Source organism: Bison bison, unplaced genomic scaffold (genome assembly GCF_000754665.1).
Source record: "Bison bison bison isolate TAMUID 2011002044 unplaced genomic scaffold, Bison_UMD1.0 scf7180017864035, whole genome shotgun sequence".
Lineage (NCBI taxonomy): Eukaryota > Metazoa > Chordata > Mammalia > Artiodactyla > Bovidae > Bison > Bison bison.
The window spans coordinates 18,530,701-18,545,441 of NW_011494607.1; the positions used below are offsets into that span (position 1 = coordinate 18,530,701).

The 14,741-nt window shown below is 37.5% G+C and overlaps 1 protein-coding gene across 2 annotated transcripts in view; it reads right to left on the minus strand.

The window, feature by feature from the left end:
* The window catches only part of FBXL4 (F-box and leucine-rich repeat protein 4), a 55,177-nt gene extending 40,679 nt beyond the window's left edge, over positions 1 to 14,498 (minus strand). Inside the window, exons 1-3 of one of the 2 annotated variants that reach the window (XM_010834735.1) lie at positions 14,290 to 14,498; positions 13,032 to 13,615; positions 3,687 to 4,032 (exon numbers count right to left, since the gene is read on the minus strand). In XM_010834735.1, the coding sequence (XP_010833037.1) occupies positions 3,687 to 4,032; positions 13,032 to 13,543 (858 nt within the window). In that variant the 5' untranslated portion in view covers positions 13,544 to 13,615; positions 14,290 to 14,498. Of the gene's footprint in view, positions 1 to 3,686; positions 4,033 to 13,031; positions 13,616 to 14,260 lie in introns of both variants that reach the window. The other variant, XM_010834734.1, reaches the window with a different exon arrangement.
* Between the last annotated feature and the right edge of the window lie 243 nt (positions 14,499 to 14,741).

The window sequence follows — 14,741 nt, forward strand, 5'->3', positions numbered from 1 at the left end:
AGTCTGGTATTCCCATCTCTTTCAGAATTTTCCACAGTTTATTGTGATCCACACAGTCAAAGGTTTTGGCATAGTCAATAAAGCAGAAATAGATGTTTTTCTGGAACTCTCTTGCTTTTTCCATGATCCAGTGGATGTTGGCAATTTGATCTCTTGTTCCTCTGCCTTTTCTAAAACCAGCTTGAACATCAGGAAGTTCACGATTCACATATTGCTGAAGCCTGGCTTGGAGAATTTTGAGCATTACTTTACTAGCATGTGAGATGAGTGCAATTGTGCGGTAGTGCAATTTTCCAGTCCTGTAGCCACTGCTGAGTTTTCCACATTTGCTGACATATTGAGTGCAGCACTTTCACAGCATCATCTTTCAGGATTTGGAATAGCTCAACTGGAATTCCATCACCTCCACTAGCTTTGTTCGTAGTGATGCTTTCTAAGGCCCACTTGACTTTACATTCCAGGATGTCTGGCTCTAGGTCAGTGATCACACCATTGTGACTATCCGGGCCGTGAAGATCTTTTTTGTACAGTTCTTCTGTGTATTCTTGCCATCTCTTCTTAATATCTTCTGCTTCTGTTAGGTCCATACCATTTCTGTCCTTTATCGAGCTCATCTTTGCATGAAATGTTCATAGCTAGCTTAATATTTACTTTTAAACTGACACTGGTAAAAATTTGGATTTCTATCCAGCTGCAATTTGTCAACCAATTTTGCACATCTACTGAGATGACCGTAGAATTTTTCTCCTTTGACTATGTTACCATTTTATAGTACTGTATATTATCATATATATTACCTAATACCTAAATACCCTTAATTCCAGGACTACATCCTGAATGATTTTTTTATTTTTAGGTAATTCTATTCACTATATTTTGATGCAGAAGTAAAATTAGTCTGTAAGTTTATTTTTATGTGCTATACTATTGTATCAGCTTCATTAAGAAGTTAAAAACTTTCCTTTTTCTTTATTCCATGAAAAAGTTTAAATAATACAGAAAGTGATCACTTCTTAAATGTCTGAAGGAACCTATGATCCATCCAGGCTTGGCAAAAGTAGGACCTTAAATATTTGTTGTTTTAACTGCAATATTAAAAGTTATTTCAGTAAAATTTTAAAGCAGTTAGTACAAAGAAGCATTAAAAGTTAAATGTATCCCTGTACCAGAGGATAAATAATTGATTTTTTTCCAGATGATTTGTAATTTAAATAACTCCCAGCAATTGCTGGCATCATTCCAAACAAAAGTCATATTAAAAGATGTATACTGTGTGAAAACATTTCCTGATCCTTAATATTCTCCAGGCAACAATACTGGAGTGAGTAGCCATTCCCTTCTCTAAGGGATCTTACCAACCCAGGGGTTAAACCTGGGACTCCCACATTGCAGGTAGATTCTTCACCATCTGAGATACCATGGAAGCCCCCTAATGTTATATTTTAAGCAAATATCAAAATAAAAAAAGAACAGTGAAATTACTGAGACCATGACATTGGCATGTGAAAAAGCACTTTTGGATTTTGATTAAGTGAAAAATAACAGGCTTTAGGCCCACAATACCCTTTAATCATTACTCATCCAATAGCTAGTGTCTGTCAACCATGTTTTTATATGGGAGTATCCTAGCCTAAGAGACTTTTCAGGTGACTCAGTGGTAAAGAATCCATCTGCCAATGCAGGAGACGTGGGTTCAATCCTTGAGTCAGGAAGATCTCCTGGAGAAGGAAATGCAACCCACTTCAGTAATTCTTGTCTAGGATATCCCATGGACAGAGGAACCTGGTGGGCTACAGTCCATGGGGTCACAAAAGAGTCAGACACGACTTAGCAACTAAACAACAAAAACATTCTAGTCTAAAGTACCATTTGACACCATGCAATGTAGGAAAGGACTCTCAAAAAAGTTGACCTGCCCTCAAAATTCATTTTACTCATAATACAATTATTTTCAACTATGGAAAGATGATATCACTTGGCTTATTATTTCAATGTGGGTTTTTCCCCCCTTAAAATAACTTGAAGTACCTATAATTTGGGTAACTTTAGAAAACAGTTTCTCCTTTTACTCACTGTGAAATCACTTGGTGTTTTGGAACATTAATTCTCTATACCTTGCACTGCTTCCATCATGGCTATTTAATGTCCTTTAAGACAACTGATTCCATCTCCCAGTTCTTCCACATGACTTTGTTGTATTGACTAAACCCCCTGCATGTACTAGAAGCTTTAACTCTCTACAGTCTCCTTCCCTACAGCATAAAAACATGCTGAAATCTCTCCCAACCTGTGTTACAAACAGCAACCTTCCTACTCTGTTGCATCTTCTGCCACCCATCTTTTCTCCTTTTAAGTGACAAATTAGAGCAAATAATATCTATAAAAATGTCATACTCTCCCTCATTTTGATATGCCCTTCTCTGAATATGACATGAAGGACTGGAGTATTAGTCAGGATGCCAAGTATTATTCATTATTGGTGAACAGTCTTATCCATGTTATAGCCCATAATTAGAGTATATTAACAGAAGGGTTTTTTCTGCTTATGCTCAGACAGCAAATATTTTTGTCTCTGCTTCTTCCCCACCCCTTGATGCCTTAACCAGATATGGTAAATTTTTCCCATCTCCCACCTATGGTCATAGTTCCATTGAACTGATAATGGTAAAGGATTACCAAAGCTCTCGCAATGACCAAGAGCAGGCACCACCGTCACTGAGCTCTGCAGTAGTGTGGCTGACCACACCCATTTTATGTTCTCTATGCCTCTTTAGCTTCCTATCGCTGCTTTTAAGACACTCTCATCTTTGTCCCAAGTGCCTTTTCTGACTTGTCCGCCTGTATTTGACTCTTAGATGGTAGTAATTCCAGAATTCTGTTCTTGATCCTTTATTCAGACCCTCAGAGTATGAATATCCTCAGAGATTTCCTGGTCAGTTTCATCTACATGATAGCCCTCTCCATGGTAGTTTGAGTTTAGAAAATTTTCTTTAAAAGATCTGATTATATTATTAATATTTTAAACCACACACAGCTCTTCTCAGCAGGGGCCAGAAATGCCTGGCCCCACCCCCATTCCAGGAGATGTGCCAGTGGCACTGGATGCCTGGGAGCCAAGAGTGCTAAATATACCCCAGAAACAACCCTGCGGAGACACACTGAAAACCTCCCTGAACCTGCGTAGACCAAAAATTATAGCTAGTTAGAAGAACATAGGATAGAGTTAGTAGAGAAGAATAAGTTACACTTGGAGACACTGTGCACTATTAAACAGCATGAGGATTCCTCTCACAACTGTATTAATACTATTTTCACAACGAATCATCTTTAAAATAACTGGCATCACGTTAAACACATATTGCCCATGCTTACGCTGTGGAAGTGTGAATTAAAGTGGAGTGTAATTTATTACTGCTTTATGTATTTTGGTTATTATTAATCAATGATAAAACAACATATATCTAAGAATTTGTCCAAAATCACTGAAGTCAATCCAAAACAAAACTGGTGAAGTTACTGAACACAATTTTGTCTGGTTTTTCCAAAGTCAAAACACACAATACATCAGATTATGTATACTTCACTAATGCTCCAATTTCTCTGACATTCAGCAAAATAAACATTAATATCTAAATATTTTTAAATGATAGTATGTCCAATATTGCTACTGAATATCTTTGGCTTACCTCATAGGGTAGTTTATCAAAATATCCATTACTTGGCCCTTCTCTGAGAGCAGTACTGCTAAACTTTTTGTTCAGATTGTCGATTTCACAATCATCCTTTTCTTCATAGTCATCTTCATCTAGATCATTCATGTCAATAAGTGAAGTCTTGAGAGAAAGCATGGGCTTGTCCTTCATACCGTGTAATACAACTGCATCTAATTCAGTGTAGTAATCCAGAAGAGAACTATTTATTTCCAGGCGTATAAGATTTGTAGGAAAATTTATCTGCTTAATACAAGGTTTAAACTGGCGAGCTTGAGAAGCATTCACCTTTGTAGGTTTCTCTGACCAAAGAGTCTCCCATCTGCCAAAGAAAGAAATTTCTCTATAATACCATTTAGAATGACATTTCTGTTACTATAAAGTTAGGGTCTCATGCCCAATATGTTCCACTATGAAGCAAAACCATTAAACAAAGCAGATAGATACAATCGAACCAATAATTATTACCAGGACATGAAAAAAATTTAAATCTAAATGCCATAGACCTTATACTTAAAATATTTTTACTACTTAAATTATTTTAAAACTCCTTAGAAAGTAACTTTAGGCATATTTCACAGTTAGTTAAAAATTGGAATCACTAGTCAGAGGTACCGGAGAAGGTAATGGCACCCCACTCCAGTACTCTTGCCTGGAAACTCCCATGGATGGAGGAGCCTGGTAGGCTGCAGTCCATGGGGTCGCTGAGGGTCGGACACGACTGAGCGACTTCACTTTGACTTTTCACTTTCATGCATTGGCGAAGGAAATGGCAACCCACTCCAGTGTTCTTGCCTGGAGAATCCCAGAGACGGGAGAGCCTGGTGGGCTGCCGTCTATGGGGTCACACAGAATTGGACACGACTGAAGTGACTTAGCAGCAGCAGCAGCAGTCAGAGGTACATAAACAACATTCAGTTTTACAGAAAAAGTAAACTCCAAGTATTAAAGCACATGAAAGAAAGCACTCCTGGACTTCCCTGACAGTGCAGTGGATTAGATTCTGCCTGCCAATGCAGTGGACACAGGTTCAGTCCCTGGTCTGGGAGGATCCCACATGCCATGAAGCAACTAAGCCCATGTGCTACAACTGCCTAGCCCACATGCCTAGAGCCTGTGATCCGCAACGAGAGAAGGCACCACCATAAGAAACCCGAGCACTGCAACAAAGGGAAGCCCCCACTTGCCGCAACTAGAGAAAGCCTGTGGAGCAATGAAGACCCACTGCAGCCATAAATAAATTAATTAACCTAAGAAAAAAAAGAAAGCAAGCACTCCTGTGTGTGTGCCCTAAACCAACTGTGGAAACTAAACTGACCACCTTGCCTTATAAAGGTCTCCTTTCCCATTTCTATTACTGGCATCATACAAATTAAAAAAATTTCATTATTCTTGATTTTCTTTTACCCAGTCATTAAGTTTTATCAAAGTTTTCATGAAACTGTCTCACATATGCCCTTCTCCTAAATTTCCATTATTGTCATCTTTGAGTCATCCTTGTATCCTCCATACCTAGCAACTAGCTAACACGTTAACAGGTAAGTAACATTTTCTCCTATTTCTTCAAAATGAACTTTTACTATTCAGCCAGGTTATTCATTACTTTCCAGATAATAAATTTATTTTCACAGAAAGGTATCTGCTCATGTTGCCTCTCCTCTCAATGAAATGCCTAAATTACAATCATCAGCTCATCTTTTCTTCAAGGACTAACTCATATTCCATGTCTTTACATAGATATTCTTATAAAATTATTTTCCAAAATTATTTAAAGATTCTTCATAACAAAGCATCATTAAATATATATACTCTCACATATACGGCATAAATAACCTTTTTTCTAATACATTTTTCTAATCTATCAGAGAAAATTAAAAACATGGACAGAAATACTTCAATAAATACTTCTTTTGCTGTTTAAATTTACTTTAGCTGGCAGAACTTTTAAATAAAGATTTTATGTCAAGGTCTAAGTACACTTTTAAGTCTCCCAATAAATACTGCAAACTATTTTCAAAGGAGCTTAGGCCAACAGTATATAAGAATAACCACTGAAAGCATCCTCTATTTTTATTATATATTTATTTATTTGGCTGTGCCAAGTCTCAGTTACAGCATTCAGGATCTTTGGTTGTGGTATGTGAGATCTAATTCCCCAACCAGGGATTGAACCCAGGCACCCTTCCTTGGGAGCCTGGAGTTTTAACCACTGGACCACCAGAGAGTTCCCAGTATTCTCTGTTTAAAAAAAAAAAAAATCTCTAAATTCATAGTGACCCATATCTCTGTGACATAATTTATAGTTCACTATTAATAATACTCAAAATGTTTTCATATGCCTATTGATCATATCAAATTTTCTTCCTTCCAGTATATTGTCAGTTCATTTCCTTGCCCCAATGACTTACTGATACCTATGTAAAAATTGACTACAGCAAAGCATTTAGGAAACTGAAATATACAAAAGACTGTGAAACTCAGGGAAGAAATCTGAGCCAAGACTATAGAAGTCATCGACATACAAGTACCATAATGGTCTTTAGGCCAAGATGGGGCATGCATACAGCACCAATTTCAGGAGAAGGGAATTTTGGTAATTTCTACCTTTAGGAATAAAGGCATAAGGCACAAACTCAATGGGGATCCCAGTAAACATATCACTGACAATAACAGTAGGAACTTTTACAGTTAACAGAACCCTTATAATCACCCCATATTTGTGAGATTTGCTACTTCTCTCCTGAACACTAGGAATAAAACCCATCAAACATATAAAGAGACTCTGAGTATGTGTATTTAGAGACAAACTGAAAGTAGGAATAGAGAGACTGGCCCCGCTGTATAACCAGCCTTGGGAGGCAGGGGAAGAGTTCAAGGAACACAGCAGGTTGTGGCAGATTTAAGGAGCAAACGAAAGCAAGATGAGCATTCTCACTTTCTGTGACAGGCAGAACAGCAAATTAGAAATGCCAGCCTAGATTAAGCAGTGCTCCTAAAGTCTAAATGCAAAAATCTTGAGGGTTTCTAACAATGGTATTGATCTGAACACTCTACTGAAGATCCAGGCAGTTCAACAGAGCTAGCCGTACAGGAACAGAAGTATGAAATATTTAAAACCATGTTCGTAGGGAAATGCATTCCTAACTTTGGACAGATTGTTTCCAAGAATCCTGGGGTACGTGGCAGAAGGTATGAGAAAACTCAGACTTCGGTTCTGCTCATCCTTTTGTTGCTGCTGGAAAATGACATCAAGTGATGTTGGAAGTTTTTCTCATGTCGAAGAAGCAAGGACCACTCAGGACCCTGTGAAATAACTGCCTGTGCTGGTTCACAGCACACGTGGACAAAATCAGCCTCGTTTATTGTTTAGCGTCAATGAGAAGTTTTTATGAAGCTTAACAGAAACACTGAAAATGTAAAACAGAAATCACCTCTGCCAGGTCCTTTGCAATAAATAAAGACACAGACAAAACATGTTCTTTATGCAGAGCTGGACCTGTATTATAATGCAAATTACATTATAAAATTACAAATATAAGCCTGAAAACAAGCATTGATTAGAGCAGAAATATTCTATTGAAATAATGTATTAATCTACTAAAGCCTCCCCTCTCTCTCTCTCTACTTTGCAAAATGGACAAGGTTAAAATGATACTTTAAAACAACTTCCTTAACATTTCTAGCATGTTTAAACATATAAGGGTTAATGCTATTTTAGTATCACTTTTGCTTCTGACTTTAGATAGTATAAATATTATATATTTAGTTATACATAAATCATAAGTTTAAATATGATAGAAGTAGAATAATATCAAATCATCAGTTTTTAGAAATATTTTTAAATGTCTAAACATAAAAAAAATTCAGGTATCATTACTTATATTTTATTTTGATTTTTTTTGATAACCTAAAAAGTAACTAAGAAAAGTGCTAAAAAGATGAAAAATTATTTTATAGGTCTGTGGCCATTTAAATTAACATTAACTATGAGACCAATACAATTGATTTAGGAGTATCTGCACTAAAGTGAATTTTTGTTTAAAATTCTACCAGAACTAGACTATATTATTTTAAAGTTAGAAAAATATCTACCCAACAAGAGAATATATCAATATCTTTTTAAAATTATAGTATAGTTGATTTATGACATTAGTTTCAGGTGTACAATACAATGATTCAATATTTTCATAGGTTATAAAATGTTATTATATTACAAAATAATGACTATTTTAAAATATTGGTTGTATTTCCTATGCCAAAATCTTTCTGTTTAGAAAACTAAAGCCTGAACTTTAAAAACTAGTGAGTGAAAGCAAGCAAGCAGATACAAATAAATGCACATGTGCATGCCTGTGTACACATAATACACACAAACATGCACACTTGCACATAATTTTCCATGAGACAGCCCTGACTCTCTTAATCCTTTAGACCCAGAGCTGCGCTGATGAGATTAAACTGCTCCAAGTCATGGCTTCTGTAGTCTGCACATTTACATGCTAACTTTATCTGCCCATACAGTACATTCTTCTACTGGACAAATCTGACAAACAATTGTTTTAAATCTACAGTCGCATGTAAAGAATTTAGTGTGGAATCCCCATCAGACTGTGCTTCGTCTGCACTTGAAGCACTTAATTCCGGGGTGGTATCAGCATTCTCTTCACCAGTCCACTTATTTTTCCTTCTCTTGATTGTACTGAATGCCCACTATGTGTCCAGTGTTTGGACACTAGACACTCTGTCTCTAAATGTTGACCTGCTGTTACCCACTGAGAAAGTCTCTCTAGGGCTCCCAGGAAGCAGCAGGTGGACAAGAGAGGAAGAGAGATGTTTATCAATAGAAACTGGATAAAGCAAGTTTTCTAACATATTCAGGTTGGAAGCCAGGCACATGGATGCAAATTACTTCCCTGTAACCAAAATTTTTCCTGGTTACTAAGCACATCTAGTAGTCAGCACAAAGAAAGATCTCTTGCCAACACTTCCATTTTACCAGCTGAAAGTGAAAGGAGAGAATAGGAAAACAAGAATAAAATTAAAGTATTCTAAGAGGTATACTTAACTCACTCTGTGTTTCTCAGCCCCTGCTAATGGGCACTATAACAAACTGGCATCTGCTTTAAAAAGAACCAGTAAAGGGTCTGATTATTTCTGACTTAAATGACAAAATCATGCTTCACAAAGTCAAGGGGACCAGATCATGACCAATTCGTGAAATCACTGCTTAAGCAACTTCCTTTGGCAGCAAATCCTGTGACAGCCATTTTCTTTCTCATTGCTTTCTTAACTTCAATACTATATAGTGAAAATGCTTTCAACACTCAAGAGTACCACTAAATTTTAACCCCAAATAGCTTTATTCCAATCAGTTTATTTAATATGACCTCAATTTCTCTTCTCTTTTCCCTGACTCTCTCTCTTCCAATGTGTAACCCTGCACTTGCCTTTTTTCTGACTCTTACATAAGCATCTATTAAGATCTTATCCTCAGGACCAGGACACTCTATACGATTTTCTTTTCTCTTGGTAGAACACTAGGCAAGAAGTCAAAAGACTTTGAGATCTTACAGGACTACTTGTAACTTTCCCATTTCACTCACCGAATATAAGAAATGTAATGAGACAAAATGGGGAAAGATTGCTTTTCAATTTTCTGGGACACATTCATTTCCCATCAACAAATTCTTGAACTAGTCCAACACACTCGATTACTTGCTAAGCCTTAAGGTGGAAATAAGGGCTTCCCAGGTGTCTCAGTGGTTAAGAAACCGCCTGCAATGCAGGAGACTCAGATTTGATCCCTGGGTCGCGAAGATCCCCTAGAGAAGAAAATGGCAATCTGCTCCAGTAATCCTGCCAGGAAAATCCCATGAACAGAGGAGCCTAGTGGGCTACAGTCCACAGGGTCACGAAGAGTCATAATCAGACACGACTGAGAGACCGAGCACACACATACGCGCACACATATACATGTAAAGTTGCCAACTGCTCTTTATTTGAGATTCTGAGCATGCTAATTTCTCCGTATAAACTGGGGTTTCTTTTACGAAATGACAGTGATGAAAATGACATTGGTAGCAAAGTAAATAATCTGACAACTCTGTACCAGTTCTCTTTTATTATCAATATATTGTGTCTACCAGTGTATTAGAGCTGACTTTCTCTACCTATGCTCAGCTTATTTCCTGGTAGTTCCATGCTCATACCCCAGATCTGCAGCCTTGCTCCTTAGGGCTCCCAATTGCAGCCTTCTACAGCGAACTACATGGGCTCCCAGAGCCTCTTCATCAGAGAGTGGCAGGTCTCTGGAAGACTTCCATCCCCGTCCCACTCCCCCAGCTCACAGCCCAAGACAGACCAGCAGGGGTGTCTGAGTCCAGCTCCCTGGCAACTCAGCCTCCAGGCTAACTGGGCCTTCACAGACACTGCATCCTTGCCTTCTTCCCTTCCTTACAGCACTTTCCCTGCTCCCTGACTGGTTTCTCCAGGAGCACTTTCCTAACAAACCCTTGGTGGAGGAACAGTCTTCTCAGGTCTGCTTCTGGGAAACTGGATCCAAGAGCTCTACGAATTCCCACAGCTTGTGACTCCTTGACAGCTTGTTCTCTCCACTTTGGGACTTGTCTCACTTCTTGGAACACCAGGATTTCACCTTATGATTCCACTTTTGCACGTGCTGTTCTCACTTCACCTTTCCTATCCAAATTAAAGCCTTACTTAACCCTCAGTCCCAAGTAAGTCACTTCCTCTGGGAGGACTTCTTTGAGCCCCACAGGCTTTCCTCTGTCAGCACAGGCACCCGGCAGTACCCCAGCCCTTTTCCAGGCTGGCCTGTAAAACTCAAAGAACAAGACTCACATCAGTCCAGTCCTCTGTTTTGTTCCCAGCAGTGAGTGGGCAGAGAAGGTGTTCAATCAGTGTTTCTGACTGCCGACAGAGTCACCAGAATGCTACCACTTACTAAATCTGGGCAGAAGAATTGTGGGGTTTTTTATACAAATTGTGGGGTATTTTCTAACAAGTTTTTTACACAATGAAACTGATTTCATAATCAGTAAAAATTTTAGGCCCTTTTTCTATCCTGCAGTAATATATATTAGTTAGATTCTTTTCCTCAAAAGCTAATGGTGTTTTCTGTGGAATAAGGCTAAAAATCAGTTAAGCAAAGTAGACTTACATCTGTAAATATAAAGTTGTCATTTTCATCACAATCACACACTACAACTCTCAGCTAGGAACCCAAGAGCATGATTTATAGTCACAATCAGTTATGCAGAAATTAAGTTTTATATCTTATCCAGATACTGATTCATCTTTTTAAGGAAAAACTAGATAGCTTTGTGGGAAAGAGGCAGAGAATGACAGACTCCAACAAAACAATTTTCACATAAGCAAGCATCCTATTCAAAGAAATTCAAAGCATCCCCTTTCAGAAAAAAAGAAAAAATATAATAAAGGATATGTATAATAAAGGATACCGGTTTTCTGTGTTTTAAAAAACTGATTCATTAATAACATTGTTAACAATGAATTATCAAACTTGTTCTTATAATAATGAATAAAGATTATACCAGGGGTGTCCAGCTTGAGCTGAGCTGTATTCTGCATTTGCTTCCTGGTAGCCTGGGAGGTGTTCCTTGGAGCTGAGGAGACAAGGATCTCTTCTCAACTCAAAGGGAGGAGAGTGTTAAGCCACACCAGATCTGTGCTTACTCCTCCTCCATGGGCAGTTGAGCTCCTACAGTTTAACAAGTGCCCACAAACTGCTCTTGGCCTAGAATAAGCTCATAAGGGCAGAGATTTTTATCTATTTTGTTCATTGTTCATTAATGTACCTCAACACAGAGAACAATGCTTAGTACATGGTAGACACTCAAATATTTAATGAATGAATAGATGAAGCAAGAAAAAGATTTTAAACTGGTAAGATCAACAAGTAATAGAACATGGACAAATTAATAACATGATAGACAGTTCAAAGAGAAGGAAATATAAATAGCTCTTAAACATGAGAAAACATTCAACCTCAGAGATGATAAAATAATTTTAACTTAAAGTTAACATGAGATAACATTTTTCACCTACCAAATTAACAAAAATGCTAAAATTTCTTAAAACACTCTACAGGTGAGGCTCTGGTAAAACACACATGCATGTACACTGCTGGTGGGAATATAAATAGGCAGAGCCTCCTTGAAGGGAAATCTGGTGCGTGTTAACACTACAAATACACAGACCCTTGGCCCCGCAAAATTTCTCGCAAGTTACCCACATGCATGCTTGTACACATGCAAAGTGACTCAATAGCAAGGTTATTCATTGTATTAACACTAATAATAGCAAAGTATGGAAACAACTAAGAAGCCATCAATAGGGGAGTGGTTAATAAGTTGGCGTATACATATACTGTACATTACTTGCAACTGTAGAAAAGAATAAGGAAGCTCTCTGCATTTATATGAAAAGATCCAATAAATACCACTAAGTGAAACAAATAAGGTGTAGAACAATGTAAATGGTGTGCTTATTTTTGTGTATAAAGAAAAGTAAAATGAATATATTTGTATTTGTTTATATCTGCATAACAAAACTCTGGAACAATGCAAAGGAAGTGGATGAAAGTGGTTATTTTGAGTGTAGAGTGGATCCTAGGCACATGGAGAACAGGGTGTAAGAATGCATTATGTACTTTTTAGATTACTGAATATAATTACCTAATCAAATAATTAGAAAAAAATCAGAAGGCTGAACTACAGAAACAAGACAGGAAGAGAGAGGCGCCATGATGCAAATCAATGATGTAAATAAATAGGTTTTTAGGGAGAATGCATGAACACTTAAGGCAGAATTTATTTTTAAAGGAATATACTTGTTACAAAAACATCCATTTAACATTAAAGCTAATCCCCTAAGGACCTCCTCTAAAGTATTACTCTGTAGGCTGACTTTGAGTTAACCAAAGTGTTTAAAAGCAATAACATGATGCCTGTTTGAAAATATGTTAGAAATCATACTTCCAACTAACTTCTCAGATTGGCTCATGTTCCAGTTAGTTCAAATCATGCTTTTCATTTACAGTAAACTCACACAAAAATCTCACAATCCATGATTATTATGGAGTGAGGTATTATAGGTATAAAGAATGCATTAAATTTATCTGATCCTTCTTTCCCTATCAGAAAAGTAAGGGAAATTTTAAAAAATTGAATTTGTTTAAATTACCTAAGAGAATGCTTTCAATGAAAAAAGACCTCCAGTATTGAAACCACCACCATCTTTCAGCAGTAAAATGTAGTCATTAAAAAAAATGAGTCTTACCTGACTTCAGCCGGTGGACCTGGGGAATAGGGATTTGCAGAACAAGCTAGAATTCTAATGACTGCTCCAGGATGATAGGTTTCCAGAACGTGAACAGCTGTAGGATACACCTGTTGTTCAAAAGCAAGTTCCACATAGTCTTGGCTCTGGAAATTTGCCGGTGTCCTCTTGAATGGCACAGGAGCACTGGGACACTGATCCCACCATGTTCCGTAAGTTCGAAACACAGCTGTCTGAGTAAAGTCACCGGAACTTGGAAATACATTTGGGACACCTGCTAAGTTCCACATGGTATAGGACATGCTATTCTCACTCCCATAGTGGGAGCTGAAATCCACTACCTCTTTGGCATACTGGACCACCTCTGCATTCAGAGGGGAGGTCCGGCTGTTTGATTCTACAGTTCTATGGCTGTTCATTATTTCTCCTCTTGTAGCCGTCCTGGCTCGGCGCCGAAGGCACATATAATAAAACATAGTCAGAACTGTTAACATGGGAAAGACCGGTGACATCTAGGTGTGAATTATGAAGCTTCAAAAGGTCAGGTGTCCTCAGTAAGACGCATGAACTCTTTGAAGGATGTTCTAAAAAAATGAATGGCTTGGTGAAATAAAATAATTTAAATAAGTAGAAAAATGCATGGATAAGGTAACAAACAGGCTTTTTACCCAATGTAATTTCCCAGAGTGAAACAAACAAAAAATGCACTATAAGTGTGAATCTCTAAATAATCTAATGTACTTTTAAGAAACCTGAATATTGAAAATGTATACACTTTTATGCTATATGGGAAGCAAACTGATATTATAAGGCAAAGGAAGACGTACAACCCAAAAAAACCCATTTTGTACAAAATTATAACTATCCTTCAAGAAATACTAAGTCCTTGAACTTTTAAAATTAAAATTATTTAAAATATATGGCAAACCACTAAAATACTGCTGTAAATCCAAAAGGATCTTAGGCATTTTATAACTTCACATTTTAACAAATGATTCCCTATTGTTAATTATGACTCACTTCTGAACATGCTAAGTACAGATTTCACATTATGGGAATATAGTTTTCTAGAGCTGACAGTTAATCCAGACCAACTAAATTAACTGCCTTACACATCACAGATCACCAGACAGTGTTTAATTTATTCTAACTCCCAGCATTATTTGTGAGGGCAGTCCATGGCTGGCTGGCATCTGGTTGGTTGCCAGCTCCTCTTAGAAATCACTCACCCCAGACAGATCGGTCACAGGATACACACCGGAAATGCAAAGGTTGGCACTCATCCATGTGGCCTAACAGTTACACCCTGATTTCAGGTGCAAATATTGCAATATGACATTCTTTTACCTGTAAGACAAGAGTTTTAGAAAATATTTTTATTTCTAACTTAGGAAGCCAAATATCCCAACAAGATTATTATCATAGAGAAACAGCTACTTATTAGATACAGAACACTCAAATAGAACAGTCACATTTTTCTGAATTGCATGGACAATTTTGAATAATATATTTTTTTAATTTTATGATAGAATGTAACAAAATTATTATAAATGAACCCTTTCTACATGAAGGTTACAAACCCACAGCTTATGGTCAAACCACACCAGCAGATATACTCATGTTAAGTGCTTAGCTGCTCAGTCATGTCTGACTCTTTGTGACCCCATGGACTATAGCCCACCAGGCTCCTCTGTCCATGGGACTTCCCAG